Source organism: Ipomoea triloba, chromosome 4, assembly GCF_003576645.1.
Source record: "Ipomoea triloba cultivar NCNSP0323 chromosome 4, ASM357664v1".
In the NCBI taxonomy this organism is placed as follows: domain Eukaryota; kingdom Viridiplantae; phylum Streptophyta; class Magnoliopsida; order Solanales; family Convolvulaceae; genus Ipomoea; species Ipomoea triloba.
In genome coordinates, this window is record NC_044919.1 from 10,312,253 (window position 1) to 10,332,278 (window position 20,026).

General features: G+C 34.8%; 2 protein-coding genes across 6 annotated transcripts; one reads left to right on the forward strand and one right to left on the reverse strand.

The window, feature by feature from the left end:
- The first annotated feature begins 739 nt into the window (after window positions 1-739).
- LOC116016466 (protein ALWAYS EARLY 3-like) lies at window positions 740-13,257 on the forward strand. 4 transcript variants are annotated; one of them, XM_031256735.1, is made up of 22 exons: window positions 740-959; window positions 1,361-1,497; window positions 1,944-2,058; window positions 3,368-3,466; window positions 3,865-3,927; window positions 4,386-4,463; window positions 4,569-4,737; window positions 5,045-5,310; window positions 5,403-5,754; window positions 6,688-6,765; window positions 7,537-7,784; window positions 7,890-7,946; window positions 8,597-8,908; window positions 9,019-9,197; window positions 9,290-9,572; window positions 10,088-10,312; window positions 10,755-10,904; window positions 11,757-11,900; window positions 11,977-12,186; window positions 12,438-12,473; window positions 12,608-12,706; window positions 12,806-13,257. In XM_031256735.1, exons 3-22 carry the CDS (start codon window positions 1,954-1,956, stop codon window positions 12,968-12,970), a joined length of 3,318 nt encoding a protein of 1,105 aa, XP_031112595.1. In that variant the 5' UTR covers window positions 740-959; window positions 1,361-1,497; window positions 1,944-1,953; the 3' UTR covers window positions 12,971-13,257. The 4 variants fall into 4 exon arrangements, with proteins under 4 accessions (XP_031112595.1, XP_031112594.1, XP_031112596.1 ...); XM_031256734.1 differs by lacking the exon at window positions 1,361-1,497; XM_031256736.1 differs by lacking the exon at window positions 1,361-1,497 and having other exon boundaries at window positions 7,546-7,784.
- A 2,412-nt stretch (window positions 13,258-15,669) lies between these two features.
- On the reverse strand, window positions 15,670-17,192 carry LOC116015525 (transcription termination factor MTERF15, mitochondrial-like). Of its 2 annotated transcripts, XM_031255624.1 has the most exons (2): window positions 17,092-17,192; window positions 15,670-16,998 (listed from the first exon to the last, which is right to left on the reverse strand). In XM_031255624.1, exon 2 carries the CDS (start codon window positions 16,746-16,748, stop codon window positions 15,891-15,893), a length of 858 nt encoding a protein of 285 aa, XP_031111484.1. In that variant the 5' UTR covers window positions 16,749-16,998; window positions 17,092-17,192; the 3' UTR covers window positions 15,670-15,890. The 2 variants fall into 2 exon arrangements, with proteins under 2 accessions (XP_031111484.1, XP_031111483.1); XM_031255623.1 differs by having other exon boundaries at window positions 15,670-17,176.
- Window positions 17,193-20,026: the final 2,834 nt, after the last annotated feature.

A 20,026-nucleotide genomic window follows, 5' to 3' on the forward strand; every position in this document is an offset into this window, starting at 1 on the left:
TAAAATTTTAATGAATTGCCATTGCATTCCATTGTTGACCGTCTTGGTTAAAAAAAAGGCGTCTGCAAGTCGTCTTCTCCATGACCGGATAAGGTGACCATTGCCGTCTTCTTCTTCAGAGGATTATTTTCTAGGAGGAAGGCGACAACTAAAGAAAAAAACGGTCAGCGTCGCCTTCTTTTTTGGAGGAAGAATGTGACGATCGCGCTTCTTCCTTTGAGAAAGAAAGCGGCCGACGCTTCCTTCTTCTATCTTCAGGAAGAAAGCGGTGCAGAGGTTGCCTTTTTCAATTGAGGAAGAAGGCGACCGGCATTGCCTTTTTTAGTGGCGACAAATGTGACCGGTGACCATCGGTGGTTAACTAGTTATTGGGTCCGGATGCATCAAAATAACAAATGTATGTGCTTAATTTGACTTTTGTTAAAATTCAGGGACATGCTTTCCCTTTCATATAACGTTTAGGGGTCAATTTGATCCATTTTCCTAATAATAAATATTCCGTATTAATCAATCAATCAATAGTGTATATTAAAGAGGAATCGTTAAATTTGAATGATTTGTTAATTGAAGGACCAATTATCTATGCCACTTTATTTATGATTTAAAGATGAAAAGTAATAATATCTATAAAGTAACAACTAAATTTACAATTACTCTATAATATGGGACCAAAAGTGCAAATTTCCTTATTATTAATGTCGTTTAAAAAACGCAGCTAACCACAAAATACAAATGCAGTTTCGCGGCTATTACCCTCAAAATCCATCTTTCTACTGCTACTTCTTCTCCTTCTTCTCGGTCACCCACCCCGCTTTGCGCTCCCAGAAGCCCCATTTTAGTCTCTATAAATCTCCCATTCGTGTCTATGCTCCCACTCGCCGCTCAATTTTCACTCACTTGTGCTGTGAAATTTGAATTTGATTGAGAAGAATCTTCAGACGCGTGGATTTTTCTGTCCTGTAAGTAAACGAACTGTTATTTGTTTGTATTTTTCTTCGGTGCGTTTTTTTTTTCCAAGTGATTTGTACTGAGAATTTGATTTTTTTTGTTTCCTGCGTTTCCGTGAGCTTTTCCGGATCGTTCTTTGATTTCGGTCATTTTTTAAATTTCGAGTTTTCTGGTTGAAGCATTTTTCTAAAATTTTTATTTCGATTAATTGCACTGCCGGTGTGTGTACTGCATGGATTGGTTAGCGTTTTTAGCTGTTGGAATGGATTTTTCGAGCTATTGGGTTAATCGGATGGAATTGTAACGATTAACACACTGGTTATTTAGTTTGAAGCTATTTTGTGTAACTTGAATTTGATGTGGGGGTGTACATATAGCTTATTTTGCATCAATTTGATGATCTTGGTTTCAGGTATAAAATTTGATTTATTAGGAAGTTTCACTTGAACTCTTGTGCGGATTTGAACTGTTTGAGGAGTTATCTGACGGCCTGAGCCCTGAGGCTCATCTTGATCCTTCTGAATTAGCTAGATATGGGCTACTGCATTGGTGGGTAATTAGGGCATATGATTGGAATTGTTTAAACTGAGAAGTTATGCTTGAAAAAAAAATTTATGAAATTGCTAGCTGCTTTTTGAACTTATGTAAAGAGGCCTTAGTGGTGAAAAAAAGCATATAAGATTCTGTTCCTACTCTCTTCTTTAGTAACATTTTCTTTTTCTTCCCATAAACAATTGAATAAAGTGGCATGTTTCAATGGAACTTTGCCAGAATGTGGATACAAAATAATAAACTGTTTGGAATATGCTACTTGGTTTGAGTTTCTAAAATCTCAATGCATTCATCAAAATAATTACATGGTTGAGTTTCTACTAGGTTGACTTTTGATTTGCTGAAACTTTGGTTGTTTTGACGAATGAGTATGACTGATCACTGATCACTGATGTGGCGTTGTACTTTGGAATTTGCATTTTCTTCTCGGTATATCATTGCAGAATCTTAGTTATGGCCCCACCAAGACAACCAAGGAGCTTAAATAAACGACATTCTAATAGAAATGATGTCTCCCTGAGTAATGATGGAGATAGTTCTAAAAAGAACATGCAACGGGTAAGTTTGGTTAAGATTCTATTTCTTCTTTATGCATCTCAAATGGACTTTTCTTTTGTCAATATATAGCACCTCATATTTACTATTTATTGGCAATATTATCTTTCTATTTATGGATATGTGCTCAAGGCCAATAATTATGGACTCTTATGAAAGGTATTTTATGTTCAAGTTTTGAAAATTATAATTTGCAGAGTTGTAATACCAATTTGTTTCAAAATGATATGGGTGTAAATGAGCCAAAGTCAAACAAAAGGGTTTTTTTTGAGCTTGCCCGTTTAGCTTTTACAGTGTTCAACTGTTCAAGCCCATTTGTTTACGAACCAAGCTATTATTGAACTGTATGAGTTGTAAATAGATTAGGAGAGTCAATTTGTTTTTGTTGTTGTTGTTGGTTTTTTTTTTTTTTTTTTTTTTTTTAAATAGTTTTTTAGTTTTTTCCCCAATTGTGATATTTTATATACTATATTGAATTATCAATTCACGATACAAGAAAAGTTAAGAATTCTTTTCTTATCTTTCATTTTCTCATGGTATCAGCGACTTAGGTGATGCGAACCCACTACGACGCTATGTAATGGACACAACAATAGCAGAATCAACTAAAATTTTCATGAATTCAAGGAATGAAAATACACCTGAAGACCTGTTACAAACCTTGTTATAAGATTCTAGCTAACTAATAGTTAAAACAATATGAGAAATAAAATAACAAATTGTAATAAAATAATGGAACATTCTCCAGCTTTCCATTTTCTGTTTTCCAAGTTGGAAAACAGTTGTTTTGAATATAAAACTCTGTTTTTAACCTTTAGTTTCCTTTTTTGCAACACTAAGCATAAGGGTCTATTCAAGCTTAGTTCATTATTCAAAAGAGCTTCAAAATTTTGTTTGAACTCTTTTATTTGCAACACAAATGAGCTTTGACCTGAACTGTTCAATGAGTCCATCAGTTTGCTTACATCCCTAATACAATTAGGATTAAACAATTTGCAATCTTTAGTACTTGAGTACACAACCAAGGATAAAGTACAGGAGTTGCACACTATCAAAGTGTATGTGGAGGATAAAACAGTAAAAGGTTCCAACTAGCAAGGGATCACTTATATACATGTAGATGCTGTTGTCTATCATTTTCCACAACAAGAAAAAGGGGAATTTTTTTGTTTGGCCAAGCCAATGTGAATTTTAGGCTTTATTTGTTGTGAAAGTGATTCATAACTTCATTTGCTGTTTTGCATTTTTATTGATCATATAAATAGCTTTAGAAAGAAGCATCTTGAATCAATAATTTCCTGTTAAATTGCAGAAGAGGAAGTATTCTGACATGTTAGGTCCTCAATGGAGCAAGGAAGAGCTGGAGAGTTTCTATGATGCATACCGGGAGTATAATAAAGATTGGAAAAAAGTGAGCATTTTAGTTCCCACCATGGTTCTCTACTTCTCTAACATTGGACTAGGTTTTGTTTGAATTAATTGGTCTAAGGTTAGTTCAGATCAGAGTATCACACTTGCATTTTTCTAGGTTGGTTCTTCCTGATTTAATTTTTGTGTGGATCAAAGCTCAGTTTTTGCAAATGAAATCATTTCCTTTAGGTAATTTCTAAAGGGAAAAAAGAAGTCTCCTTTTTGACTAATGGTTTAATTTATCTCCTAAATAGGTTGCATGTATCTGGATTTTTTCACAATTCATGAGCAGTCAGGATTTTCCTATTCTTTTCATTAATTAATCTAGACTGGCATGTTTTTGCTGTGGTTAATCTGTGCCTATTTACCTTTTAAGTGTTGTTTTGTATTTATTTGCAGGTGGCAGCAGCAGTCCAAAACCGATCAGCTGATATGGTGGAGGCTCTTTACACCATGAATAGGGTAAACATGGTTGTTTGAATGTGGATTGTGGACGGACAAGATAGTACCAAGAGTTTTGGGAGAAGAAGAGAACGGGGATGGGGGAGGAAAATAACTCTTATTCAAATATTCATTTTTAAAAACAATATTTATAGAAGGAAGACCAGTATATATCTAGGCCTTCCAATGGGTCTCTATACATTCCATTCATGATTCAACTTATAAAACCTGCATCAATATTTATTTATTTATTTATTTATTGTACTTAAGATCCTTTCAATTACTGTCCTTAAGTGCTGTATGCTGAGCATTGCTTGGTTTGCTTTTTCTTTGACTTTTGGAATGTTAATCTTCAGGTCATCTTGAACTTTCATTTTTATCAACTGTGAACAAAGAATGGCTGAATGGGCTTATGGTACCATTTATGTATATAATCCCTGCATCACTGTTTTGTAACTCACATGCTGTTGTAAATTCAGGCTTACTTATCTCTTCCTGAGGGGATTGCTTCTGTTGTTGGGTTGATTGCAATGATGACTGATCACTACTGCAACTTGGTGAGATACTATGAATGGCTTTCTAAACAAGGAAATTTATAAAGTATGAATTGGCTCATTGCTTTTATGTTATGGTGACTGAGTAATTAAAGTGAGTGATGACAGGTTGGAAGCGATAGTGATCAGGAAAACAATGAGGGTGCAGGAACAACTCGAAAGCCTCAAAAACGCGCTCGGTGTAAAGTTCAGGCTAGTAAAGAATCTGATTTGCATCCATCCACAGTTGCATCAGGTTACGATTGCCTGGAATTATTGAAGAGCAAAAGCTCAAAAGGTTGTGCATCCTTTCCCCTGAGAAAACCAAAAAGAATAAGTTATTGTCTTCAAAGGAATTATGCTTTTACATTTAATGACCTGACAATGCAAGTTTTCTCATGGATCAGTCTTTATATGCATTACATATGAGGATTTATTGGATTTAATTGAGTCTCCTTTCATGTTAAATTGAATTTCAAATTCCAAATTTCTTTCTGTTGCACTCCTTTGGACCTCTTCCGGTCCATAGTAGGATTATGGTTTTCTTTATTATTAATGGATTAATGCTGGGGTAATATTGTTGATTCTCTGGAATTTTCTTTCAGGGGACCAGACTCGTGTTGTAGGAAAGAGGACACCACGGTTTCCAGTATCACGTTCTAATGAAAATTTTAAAGCCAAGAAGTATTTTTCTCCAAGTAGACAAGCTTTGAAAATAAATTTAGATGCCCATGATGATGAAGTTGCACGTGAAATAGCATTGGCTTTAGCAGAAGCTTCACACAGAGGGGGTTCTCCTCAGGTTTCTCAAACACCTAATCATGGAACAGACAGTGCTTTGTCCTCTCCTGCATGGACCACTGAAAGCAATGTAATGACTTTGATCTGAACTCTTCTGTTGGTTTCTTGCGCACAAAATTTAAAAAATACTTAACCTTGTTTGCTCACTTTTTGTCAACGCAGCATGCTAATCTGGAAATAGCCAATGCCAAGGTTCTCAGTAGTAAAATGGACAGAGAAGGAAGCATGGAAGCTGATACTGGAGAGTTATCTAGTTGTAGGAATTATTTGATGGAACCTAGAAGTGTTGGCAAAACAATGCAAAAAGGGAGAAGACTAAATGAGAAAAAGTTGGAAGCTGGGGAAAGTGGTGACTATAATTTTCATGATATCAAGGAAGCATGTAGTGGTGCAGAAGATCATAGATTGGGTGCAGTAAGAAAGAAACTTGAAATGGAGATTCTGAATGGTAAAGTTTCAAAGACTTGTTCACAGGGATTTAGAAAGAGGAGCAAAAAGGTTCTTTTCCAAAGAGGTGTGGTGATTTTTCTCCAATGCCTTCTATAAAATATTCATTTAATTTGTTTACATGTTTGCATGAGTTTATTCTTGGGCTTGATTTAGGTTCTAGTGGAGATATTCCAATGGCATGAGTTCTAAGAATTAGTTTATAAATCTGGCTCTTAATATAAACCAATGACATTCTTGGTTTCTGTAAGAATTTGCATCCCTGATTCCTTCATTGAAAGATATATTTTGCATAAAGCTTTTTCTTTATTTTGCCAATGCAAGGGATGTCTATTGTATTCAAATTAAAGAACATGAATTATTTGCTAAAACAAATACTTAAGAACTGCTCTTTATACCCATAAATAGAATTTCATTCATAATTATGCAAGTATGAATTGATTGAGACAGCATCCAGTGATACATTTACTATAATGAGACTTGTTAAATTATTACTCATTTACTCTCTCTATCTCATTTTACTTGTCATGTTTACTGTTCATTGGTCAAACCACCTCTTCTTTCTTTGTTTATTTTCTTTATCATTTTCTTATAAATTTTAAATTAAAATTTTTGTATTTAATAATATTTTTCATGTAGTTTACAAATATATAAATTTTATATACTAACTCTAAACTAAATATTATGAAAAATTGAATTGTAAATAACTTGAGTCAAGTCTTCTTAACTGACACATAAAATGAGATGGAGAGAGTATTTTAGATACTTTGTGGACCTTAACATTCATGCCTTCTATGACTTAACGGTATAATATTTCCTCCTTTCATCAAACTTGTTGTCTACAGAATTGTACAAAAAGAGATTGCTTCCACTTGAATTTCTGATTTTGTGATTCAAATCCAAAATTATTTTTCTATAATATTATCTTTTGGGTATTAAAGAGAAGTCATAAATCGTTGCACACTTCCTGCCAATGTTGACTTTCAATTATTATATACAGATGCAGGCTCTACCTTTGATGCTCTACAAACTTTGGCTGAGCTATCCCTAATGATGCCTGCAGCAGAAAATGATGATGGTGAGGATAAACAAATTTTCTCTTTTGGCTTTTCAGCATTGTATTAACACTTCCAATCTGCAACTTAAGATTTCATTATCCATGTCTGTGCATCTCCATGCTTTCCCTTTTCTAATTGAAAAGAAATTTATTATCTGACTTTGATGTTTGAATACAGTTATACATCTTTCTTATTCTTGATGTTGAATGCTTGACTAATTAAAAAAGAGCTATGCAAAATGTGTATTTTCTTGGACAAAGTTTCATTTCAAATATTTGTCAGTGCCAGTTATATAGCACCAAGCTGTTGTTTATTTTCAGTTGCTTTTTTATTTTTTTTGCTTTATTAGCAATTATGTGAGAATACATGAATTGGATATACGTGGTGTGCATCAGTGCCATCAAAAGATATTATCTCAACTTATGTTCTGAATCCTATGTTCTTTCCCTCTCTCTTTGCCCCCTCTTTATCTGACAGAGACATTCTACTGAAACGTCCTGGCTTGCTTTATCTGCTGCCAAATCTCAATAAAAAACCAACTTTTCTAAAATTTGTAAGCCTATCCTTCACATTTAAATGGCTTGTTTAACCCATTTCAAGTGTACTTTGTTTAAGGATGAAGAAACTGCAACTTTTTTGCCATTGGTTTGCATAATCTACACAGTTTGCCCTGAAAAATCATTTGGCACTTTATATCATTAAGATTTTGTGTACTTTGAATCATTGTTCCCATTTTTGGATTTGCATGGTGCATCTGCAACAGTGTTCTTACTCCTTTGTTGTCATTCAAGAGTCAACAGACCAGGTCAAAGATGAGAATAATCATAATGGTGAACCTGAGTCCTTAGAAGCTATTCCTAAAAACTTTCAAAGGGATAACTGTGGACCATCAGGGATTAAAAGTAAATGGAGTCGACCCATTTCGGGAATTGAGGTTGCTTCTAGTAAAGCATCAAAACATGTAAAGGTTTCATGTGATGCTATTGCGTCTCCTGAAACAACGGAGGTGAGGAAAACACCAAAAAAGTTGGTATCTAAGGTAAGATGAGATATAAGTCTGCCCAATAGGCAATAGTAAATAATTGATATTTTCAACAATGTTCTTTGTGATAGAATGAGTAAAGTTTTGAAGCATTTTTTGCAGATGCAAACAAGTGAAGCTTGTCCCAGTAATTATCTCTCTGAATCTCAGGAGTATGAGGTATCTATGCTTTTTTTGCAAAAAAATTGTTTTCTTATTGATTAATTTTTTCTTTTTACATATTTTCTTTTTGGAGCTTAGATGAACATGATGTTTAAAATTATTGAGACTTCGAGTTAAGCTTGATCTATGAATGTGTATTAAGTATAGCAGTTAATATAGCAGCGTTTTTTAAGTCTCTAGAGTTCTGTTGGCTTTGAGTTTCTTCATTTCTTGTTGGACTCGTGTAAAATATGAATGTCTAATAAACTAGGACATGGAAGTGTCTCTTGTTGATGACACAAGGATGGTATGCTACTAGAAAGGATATTTGTCGTTTTTAAGTTAGGATAGAATATATGAAAAATGAAAAAAGAAGTTTAGTGGGAGAAAGTGGACACCATGTTGGCACAGATAAAAAAAAAAAAAATCTATGCAGGACACAGAGCACTTACACTTATGGAAAAAAAACAGAAGAAAAACTAAGTAGTATGCTTTAATTAGTAACTTCATGAACTGAGCTTTTTGGTCTTCTTTGCTTTGAAGTAGCTCTCTCTCTTATTTTATTTTTAATTTTGGGCTAACTTTGAGCTGTCCATGCCTGTTATATTTTAGCTGATTCTGAAGCTTTTAAAAACAAACCAATTTGACATGATTCCATTTTCTTATAGACAAAGGAGGCACCAAAGAAGTTGATCAATAAGGGTAAAAGGTCTTCTCAAAATGCAACACCAAAAGTTATAAAGAATAAAAAACATTCCGTTAGTGCTGACCCAGGGATTAATGGAAGTGATTCAGCTCAACCAATTGCCGAAATCCCTGCACCGGATGGGGCTACCTTGTGTACTAAAGTCAGAAGCAGGCGTAAGATTGAACTGAAGAAACCACAAAAGCAAAAAGATTTGATGCTTCCTGATAAAATTTTGGATGACAACAATGACATACCCTCTGCTTCAGTCCATGACAAAGTGTCCAATCTCAAGGTTTGTTGATTCATGTCATATTATTTTGTTTATCCTTTGAACTTTCTTTTAATTATATTCATGCATGTTTCTTTTAACAATAATTGTATTGCGTTCAACATGGCATGCAGAAGAGGCTCTCTAATTGTCTTTCTGATGATCATGTACGGAAGTGGTGTATGTTTGAGTGGTTTTACAGTGCAATTGATTATCCTTGGTTTGCTAAAAAGGAGTTTGTTGAATACTTGCATCATGTTGGATTAGGGCATGTCCCAAGGTTAACTCGTGTTGAATGGAGTGTCATAAGAAGGTATTTGTATTCTATTTCTTAACATGAGTTTTTGTGAACTTCTTATCAACTGATTATTCTATAACGGATCATTTTTGAGCATGGTGGTGCAGTTCTCTTGGCAAACCACGGCGATTTTCTGTGCAATTCTTGAAGGAGGAAAAAGAGAAGCTAAATCAATATCGTGAATCTGTTAGAAGACATTACACCGAACTATGTGAGGGTACCAGGGAAGGATTACCCACTGATCTTGCAAGGCCATTATCAGTTGGACAACGTGTCATTGCAATCCACCCTAAGACAATGGAAATTCATGATGGAAGTGTGCTGACAGTTGATCATTCCAGGTGCCGGATTCAGTTTGACCTTCCTGATCTTGGGGTTGAATTTGTCCAGGTAATGCATCTTTCAATATTGAACTTAGTGCTATAAAGATTTGAACTCTGTAAATATTTGTCATTGGATTTGAAAATTTTAATTTTGGACTATAATCTGAAACTTATTAATAAAAATTATAATTAAATTTGGGATTGTTGTCATAACTCATATATTTAGCTGATTGCGTCACCAAGAAAGTTGGGGATGACTCATCTGACTTTTAACACTGGTTGAATTTCATATTTGACCCTAAAGTACAATGGCAAAACCACATTTTTCTTGCACAATGCTTTTCCAATCAATGTCAAGGGTTTCTTAATAGAGTTGAGTGACAGAATCTTCTCAAATTTAATGAAGCTTTTGTGTATATAGTTGCTGGGATACGATAAACCTGTGATTGGCCATAATTTAGAATAATAGTATACTCACATGTATATAATGTCCTTTGACATGAATACTGAATTGTTTCTTTTGCTACTATTGTTTTTTTATTTTTAGAAGATAGCTTGATGCAGTTCTTTATGCTTTGGCAGGATATTGATTGCATGCCCCAAAATCCATATGAGAACATGCCTACATTACTCGCCGGGCACATTGATGCCTTGGACTTGTCATTTGAGAACACCCCTAAGCACAAAGTGAAAGCTCAATCAAATGAGAGTATGAAATTCTCATCAGGAGTTCTGGAGAATGGTGATGGTTTCCTTAATTTATCTCCAATGAATTTTGCCATTAACAATCTATTAACACAGACAAAGGTCAGCATTATTCCTCTTCCTTTTTCTTCTTTAGTAACCCATATTGCGAGGATATCTTGTGTCCATAAACTTGAATGTGATAAATGACAAAAAAGATTTCTAAATTCTAAGCCTTCTGGTTCGTATAAAGGCAGGAATAGAAACTTGTTGCATTGTTTTAGAGGGATTTTTGTTTAGAAAGTCAGCAATATTCTGGAAACTTTTGGCTCAATATAACATTGTAAATGTTTCATCCTCACACCATGCTGGCCTATTCCACTTTTCCTTCTATGGTTATTCTTATGAAGAGTTGTGAGGGAGGGGATATTCATGACACCCTGAGCTTCACTTCTTGGTGGGAATCAATATGTTTGCACTAACATTTTAAGTGCTGATTGAGTGAAGGAAGCTGTGATGGATCACCCCAGAGTTAATAAATATCTGTTATAACCTTCTAAACTAGGTGACAACCTCAAATGCTGACTGGCAATCAAATATTGGGACAATGGAACCTGCCACAGCATATTCTCAGCCTAGTAAAATGGCTCAGCATCAAGCAAAAGAAGCTGATGTTCGTGCTCTTGCTGAGCTGATGCATGCCCTTGATAAAAAGGTTATTAATTTTTAACTTATTACTTTTTTGCATATGTTGATGTTTGACATCTGTTTCTTTTGTGTTATGCCAATACTCCCTGTATCTCTCAAAAGCAATCAATTTGAAAAAAATCACAGGTTTGATAAACCATATTTATTTAATGTTACTGTTAAAATAAAATAATTGCATCACCATTCTCTTCATCCTTGACTCCAATTTAAGACCAGGAGGGTGGTGTTGTTGGAAATCATTCCAGAAAAAAACATTTTCTTTATAGTACAGATATAAGGAACAGTTTTCATGGGACAACCCAAACAAAGCTGAAAGCAGAATGGTTTTTGGAGGACAGGACTGGTATATCACTGATTAATTTACTCAGGCATCTCTTATGGCCAGTTTGGTTCACAAGAAAATATTTTCCTGGGATAATCTTACCTTGTTTGGTTGATGGGAGAATTTATTCCATGGTTTATGAATTCCTCAAATTCCTTGCTCTCCTTTGGTATTTTATTTTCCACGCCTTTTGGGAGAAAAGATACATTCCTATATTACCCTGACATATCTTTATTATTTATGGGCATTTGAGTTGTTCTACTAATTATTCCCAATAACTTATTTTCCATAAACCAAAACAATGGAATCAATATTCCAAGTAATTTCTTTTCCATGAAGAGGCTGTTAGTGTTTGGTTGTTTGCAAGTGGATGACTGCAATAGGCAAATGTAATTTATGTCACTCACTGTCAAATACTTCATTGTGTTTTCCTTGTCTCTTACTAGCATTTGCATTTTATCTAGTTGATTATTTATAAGAGTTTAGTATTAATGTGCAAAATAGAAGATAGCTCATGGGCTTTGATTGAACATTTAGCATGCCGTGATCTCTGAATTGAGGCACATGAATGATGATGTGATGGAAGACCAAAAGAGCAGTGACTGCACTCTTATGGACTTGGAGCCTTTCAGAAAGCAATATGCCACAATAGTATTACAGTTGAAGGAAGTAAATAAGCAGGCATGTGGTCAACATTTTGATGAGATTACATGCTACTTTCCTTAGGTGGAATTGCTAAACCTGTTTTGCTTGGCAGGTTTCTTCTGCTTTGCTTCATTTGAGACAAAGGAACACATATCAAGATAACTTGTCACCAGGGCCCGTTGCTAATTTTTGTGATCCTGGTGATATGTTGAACACTTATGACCATTATACAGGCCAAGCTCAGGAACCTGGATCACATGTCAATGAGACTATTGAAAGTTCAAAAATAAAAGCGCAGATAATGGTAGACTCTGCTTTGCAGGTATAGAAACTCTTGCTTAAAGGCTTATACTTTGGATGGATATGGCTAATGTTGAATAGGCACTCAGAGGATAACTCTTAAGTAGGGCACACTTGTTTTAATCAACCACAGCATCAATCCCGAAACCTGTATCAACTTTTCGTTGTTTTTAAAAGCCTATTTTATATGACACCTTGTTGCATGTAACCTCTCGTTACTACTCTTGGCACTTTTTGCAACAATCCTATGCAAGTGTCTTATTTTCTGTCCAGGAATTTAATGGAATGGAGAGCACTACCGAGAATGTGGTGGGTGCTATAGATTATCTAAACAATCAGATTCCACAAGATCATTCTTGCTTGTTGGCTGTAACACATTTCATTTTTCAACATACTTACTAGCTACTCTGATCCTCCGATTTTAAAATATTGTATTGTTGTAGGCCCCTGATTCTACTCTGAACAACGCTGTGAATGGAAACGAGGCAGATATCCCTTCAGAGCTGATTAGTCGATGCGTTGCAACTTTTCTTATGATTCAGGTAAACCATTGTGTGTGTATCAAACGTTGTGATTCCCGCGATCCCATTTTGAAGAATTTTTTTTCTCGGTCTGACTTTTGTACTCGATAATAATTGCAGAAGTGTACAGAAAGAGAGTTTCCTCCCGCAGGGGTGGCCAAAATACTGGATTCTGCAGTTGCAAGCCTGCAGCCGCGTTGTTCACAGAACCTCCCGGTTTATACTGAAATTCAGAAGTGCATCGGAGTCATAAAAAACCAAATATTGGCACTCGTACCGACATAGACATTGATATAGACCGCATAAATGTAACTCTCATAGTATCTTTAGGTTTACAAGGTAGAGGTAGATAAGTTGCTAAGCTTGAATGGTGATGAATGCATTAGGTATTCTTCTCTGCGTTTTTCCTTAAAAGTTCAGTCTAATGCTGGGCTCATTTTTGTTTACTGATTCTGTCAAAAGACAGGGAAGAGGGTGATATCATCAAATTAATGTTGTTATAGTTTTAACATTTATCTCCAAATGTTATAATCAATTTAAAATTCAACAAATTCAGTACTTCATTTTAAAAATGTGTTGCTTTAAAAGACTATTTTGGTAGATATGAAGTTAGTTGGCTTGCTTTGTCTCTATGTAAATTAATAAATGTGTAGTGTCATTATAAACTTACTTTAAAGAAATGCTGTATATCTAGAAAATTGCCGTTTAAAGTTATAATTTTTTATAATAATAATAATAATAATAATAATAATAATTATTATTATTATTATAGAAGGCAAATTTTAATTAAAAAAATGTTTGTCTATACACTTAATTTTTAAAAAAGTAATCATAAAAGTTACTATACTGGTTGAAACTTGAAAGTAAAATCATCATAAAAATAATAACTTTTTAAATATATATTGACTTGATGCTTGGTCTCTTGTGGTAAATTTTACATTGCTACCAATTGAGCTGTTCATGTAAGTTAATTTTTGCTTGCATATTGAAAGTTTAGAATTTTAATTTTAAAGTGTAAAAAATTTTAGTTGAGTTCACCTAATAAGTTTGATAGTATGATGTTTTAAGGTTAAAGCCAAAAAATTTTAGCTAGATAAAAAATTAGTCTGATTAGTCCAAAATTGATAAGTGACCAAGTTCAAGAACATGAAGGCTTAGAGCACGACCCATGGTGGTTTTTAAGGGTTATGTGCTATGTTGGAAGAGAAGCAGGCTGATGTGGTAAAAGAGAGAAATGCAAAAACTAAAAAATACAAAACAGAACAAAATAAAATAAAATGAGGCCTATTTTTTAAAATTTCTTTTAATATTATTTTATTATTATATTTATAATATAATATTATGTGAGGCCTATTTTTTAAAGTGAGAGATTTGCAAAATAAATAGTGAGGAATTTACAAATTTGATTATGTGGAAGCAAGACCCATTTTAAAAAATAAGAGATATTTGCAGGGATAAGGATAGCCGAGATGTAGTTTATTAGTAATATATACATTGATAATAATACTATGTAGCATTTTCAAAAAAAAAAAAAATAATACTATGTAGCAAATGATAGAAAGAGGCCAACAAAGTTGCAGTCTTGCAGATAATGTAACTAACATTGGAGCAAATTTTCTGCTACATCCAATATTATATAGGTAATGTTAAGCTCACAAATGAAAACCAGAAGAACACTTCACCAACACAATGATCTTTACACGAGCAACCTCAATACTTGTAGAGTTTTGTAGGTTTTTTGTGAGTAATGTAGAAGAGAAAAGCAAGTGAGAAGAGAAAAAAGGGAGAAAAATAAGAGAAAACAATAAATTCTGACAAAAAAAAAAAAAGGCATTACGCGCCCAAAGATGTGTGCGCCTTTTGGGAGCACAAATTGCTGCACCTTTCCCCCCAAAAGTGAACCCTACCCAAAAATCATATTTGCAGGAGAAAAATCTAACAAAAAATTCTCATTTCCCATTAGATAAAAACCAATTCTTAATTTTTTTCTTCCTAAAAAATTGAGTAAAAACTACTATTGTGGTTGCTCACTGCATTTCATATTTGTAATCGGAGAGTCTCTCCCCATGAGCATCCAAGCTGCACTATATTGCAACTTGCATAAATGGACAGTATCCATTTTGCTTATAGCATCTAGTACTGTGAAACTAATCCGAATTCAACCAGAGCCATACTCGCAGAGTTTGACTCTTACGTATGAGATGATGTCCATTTGAGTACATTGCAATGCAACTTGGACAGATGGATAGTGTCCATATACATCATGCTACACGCGATTATCTCCATCTCACATATAGATTTTAAGGAGATCAGCAATCGTTATACCATTGACCATGGTATATAAGGTTCATTTCTAATACACCGAATGTTCATTTTTTTGTATACTAACCACCAAATAATGAACCTTCAATACATACAAAATGAACTTCCAGTATATTAAAAATGAATATTTATCCATGATCCATATTATAATTTGCCGGAGTTCAAAGTATGTTCCTGTGAGATAGATCAGACAGCTAAACCAATACAACCACCAAGCTTTGACAAGCCACCTTTCTCTTCATATGTATCAAAAAGAGATTACTAGACTCAGAAATGTCTAATACTTAGGATGTTCACCTTTCTCAATCTCAACTCAAGAATGCAAGAATTATCAACAGATACCTCAAAGAGTTGCAATATGTAAGCACACTTCAAGAACTTCATCACCGAGAAATTTTGTGAAGTTGGTAGATAGGAATAATCCCATAGCAGTTCAATTAATTTAAAGAATTTTCAGTTTTCTTGGTGAACAAATAGCAGAAATGCAATAGGATCATATAATGTTGCAGGATAGAAGAAAAGGCAAACTCGGGCTGAATTAAATTATATCATGAGAACGTATTAAAACGGGAAACAAAAGACAAAGGTATTTGCAAACGCCCCCTAAAATACTATGCTATGTATTAAACAAGGTAATATAACATTACTAGACGCAGATTACCTGAACCAAACGCCCCCTAAATACTATGCTATGTATTAAATAAACACAAGTATAAACAAAATTAGACGAGAGATCCGAATTAGAACCAAGTAAATTTCACTTCAATTGCATCACCAACGTGAGAGGACCTGAAAGTTAGTTGTTCCAATGCAAACAATACACTCGAAAAACAATCAAGGTTATATTTTATTTTCTAGTTCTTTTTTCTAAGATAAGTTCTTATCAGGTACATTCTAACCTGCAACGAAGTTTTGTATATAGCTTCAATAGTTCAGAAGCTTCACTTGTATGACACTCGATGTAATTTTTCAGAAATTTCTCTTCGGAAGCCATCAGCATAGTTAACAGATTAAGGTCATCCTTAACCAAACCATTTGCTAGCAGAGTTTGGTAAACCAAATACCTAGGAGCAATCCTTTTCTTCAAGCTTAACGAAAGAAGCACGGGTCTCTTCAAGAGTACAGATCTTTCGAACCCCATTTTGTTAACGAGAAAATCAACCACAGCTACAATCTTCTCCGTCGAAACCATCATACACCAAGGATGCTTCTCAAAAGTTTCAAGAATCTCAGCCTCAGAAAACCCGAATTTCTTGTAAGCCTCCATCTTCTGTGACCAAGTGACCTTATTCATCGTGGCGAAAGCCTTGATTGCCAGAACAAACATCACTTTTGACGGGCTAAACCCCATTGCCTTCACGTCCTCCACGATCTTCCCAAACTTCTCCTTATCCGTATGAAAAACCCTGGGGCAGTGTTTCAACAAATTCACAATATTCGACTTGGGCACACCTGCATCTCTCAGAACCCGAACATTACACTGCAGATGCTCGAAATTTAAGTTGCGCTGGAACGTCTTCATAGCCATTACAGTGTTGCTACTTGAACCAAACATACTATTCAAGAAATCAAAAGTGGGGGCCAATTTATTCTCCACACTATTCCAGAAAATCTGAGGTGTTGCAGTGAGTAAATCAATCAAGTCTTCCTGGGAAAGACCAGAAGACTTGAAAAATTCAATCTTTGGCAAAAGGGTCTTCTCCGGATCACATAAGAGGACAGGGGGGAACCTTCTGACCATGTTTGAGATCTGGGATTCTGTGAATCCATGGTTTCTCAAGAATGAACGCACAGAGTCTGGCTTTTCTGGGGTTTCAAAATTCACGTACCGGGAAGCTCGGAGAGCTCTTTCTTGAGCAAACCCGAGTTCATTTATGAAGTAAGAGCAAGCAAATGAAGCTTTTCTTGCAGTAGCAGAACTGGATTCAACAGCTATTGATGATGAGAATGGAGCAAGTTGAAGAAAACATAGTCCCTCAGTGGGTGAAATTCTAACAATTGAAGACCTCCCATTGTGAGAAAAGATTTTGCATACCAAATTTAACATTTGAAGTAATACAGAATAAGCAATTCAAAGCTCTCACCTTCCTTCACTTCAATCCAGATTCATTCAAAATTGCATTGCCTTCATAAACCCTTCCCAGAAATCTCAAAGTCCCTAATGAAATTTCGCTTTCCTTTTTTTTTTTTTTTTTTTATAAACCCTATTTTGCCCTTTTCTTTTNTTTTTTTTTTTTTTTTTTTATAAACCCTATTTTGCCCTTTTCTTTTCATCTCTTTTTTGTTTTTATTAATCCCTCTATTCACAAAAATCTGTAATGTAATGGTCTTAAAGCATCCTTATCAATGGAGTTTTTTCACGGTTTTTGAGAAAGTTTTTGTAAGTGTGAGTAGGATAGAGAAAATAGGAAAGGATGAAAAAAAGACAAATTTGATTTAAAAATAAATAAATAAAAAATCAGGGCCCCGCGCCCGTGGGCGTTGCTGTGCGCAATACGCGCACAGCAGGGATGCAGATCAGATTTAGGATACTGTTCTAAAAACATAAGTTTGCAGATGATCCAACTTCCTTCTATCTCCTTCTTCTCTCCCTTCCATGCCATCTTCCACTATTTCAATAACTCCTTAATATCCATTGATAGGAATGCTCTTATTGAATCAGCCCACTACAAACTAGGTTACAATCCAGTTGTTATGTGGGTCCAAAACGGCACTGTTTTGTGAGCTGAGGATAACGGTGCCATTAGTGGCATCATTTTCCTCAGCCAATCAATTTTTTTAAAAAATAAGGCGCATTCACTGTTACAAAAATCCTTCGCCTAGGCGCCCTTAGACTGAGGCGAATTGCTCTCTAGGCGTCCGCCTAGCGCCTAGGCTGAGTTGGCGGCCAACTCAGCCGAGTTAACTCGCCCAACTCGGCATAGTTAGCATATAGCTATGTATTTGTGAACATAGAGTTCCGTATTTGTGAACCTAGAGCTCTTTGATTTGTGAACTTAGAGCTCTTCGATTTGTGAACCTAGATGTCTATATTTGTGATTGTAGAGCTCTGTTATTGTGAACCTATAGCTCTGTATTTGTGAACCTAGATCTCTGTATTTGTGAATGTAGAGCTCTTTGATTGTGAACGTAGAATTCTATATTTTTGAACTTATAACATTGATGGAAATGTTATTCTTTTTGGAGAGCATGGTTGGATTTATTCGGCATTCCCCATCCCCCTCTACTTACAGATTATATTTTCATCAAATATAAAATTTTTGTTATCCTTGTTATTCTTGATGTTTTATTTTATTTCTAACATCTTCATTGGCAGAAATGGGGAGTTCGAATCCTACCATTCAAGAAATTGCATGGGTTAACAAGCAAGTGAAGAAAACAAGGGTTATCCTTAGTTCTCAGGCTGCTGAGTCATCAACACTAGAGCCACCACAACATACATCAACTAAAAATGAAGAACAACACTGCAGTGAACAGAACATAGAAATGAAAACCAAAAGAAGAAATGACAGGGCAACTGCTGGTCCAAACACAACTGGTAAAAGGAAAGCACCCGTTGAGCAAGCACAAGAAGAAGAATGAGGGCGACGGGATGCAAGGAAAGGAAAAAAGAAAGTTGCAAGGAGGAATCCACCGACTGAGCTAGGAACATGAAGAACATGGTGGGAGAGCAAAAAAATCATGGAATACAAGGATGAGCCCTAAACTCATGTTTGAGTTTGTCCGGTGCTTATATGAAGAGGAGCAGGCTGTTAAAGAAATTGGTATTGGAGGGATATTGCACATCAAAAAAAACAACAGTGAAAGACCTTTGATGAAGTACTTAATTGAAAACTTTGATGTGTATAGGTGTGCAGTTAAGTTGGGAGAAGATGAACTCCTCATTGAAGAGGATGATGTTGAGTGTACGTTGGAGATCCCCCGGGGGACCAAAGAGTTTAAAGGATGCCACTAAGTACGAAGATAAGCACAAAGACAGTGCTGCCAATGAGTACACCAACCTCATAAACTTATGGAGACAACGATGACGGCTTGATGCTGGATCCCCAATCACAACCACAATGCTTGACGAGATTGTCAAGAGAAGAGACCATGATGATATGTTTAAACGGGACTTTGTACTTTTTGTAGTCTCAGCCATGCTCCGTGGCCACCAGAACAGATGACGACTTTAATTTATTTATGATGCTACTTGAACTATGATCCATGATATAAATATTACATTTATGAATAAATGATTTCGCATTTATTAATTGTCATTTTCAGAATTTTTTTTTTGAAAGGATTTTCAAAAATATTTATACTATCCTTTTAAAGAATAATATTGTACATTGCATGTAACACAACTCAAATAATATAGTGAAACTTCGTGTTTGCCAAAATATGCATGCGTGCCGCATTATTTCGTGGAGTGATGTTACATTACCCCTTTTTAATATTCAATTTTTTTTAGTGGAGTTTTTACGTGCCACTATTTGATTATTATTTATAATATTTAATCAATAATTAAGTATTTTAAAACATTTTTTTTTTGATGTGGTCGGTTAATTTATTAATAATTAATAAATATAAATATTATCACATAAAGATGTGAATATTATGAAGTAAATTTAAGAGAGAAATAGTATTTATTTTTAACAAAATTTGTGTTGCCAATGATATTTGGTTGAGATATGAATATAACGCACTTGATCATGTCTCAATTCTCAAATAACCATTTGACACCCCCACCACCAAAAAAAACAAAAAACAAAAAACAAAACTATGAGGGGACCAAAACTAACAATTGAAGGATCAAAATTGGTCAACCTTAAAGTTGATGACCAAAAGTGATAGAATCACTACACTCGATAGGCCAAAAATCGTGTTAACTCTATAATATGCTTGAATATCAAACTTGAGGGCCCATTATTGCTCATGCTGCATAAACTAACGAAAGAAGTAAATCGTATAATGCGACTCTAAACCCAACCCTAAATATATTTTTTTTGAAACACTTTTAATTTTTTACAAAGATAG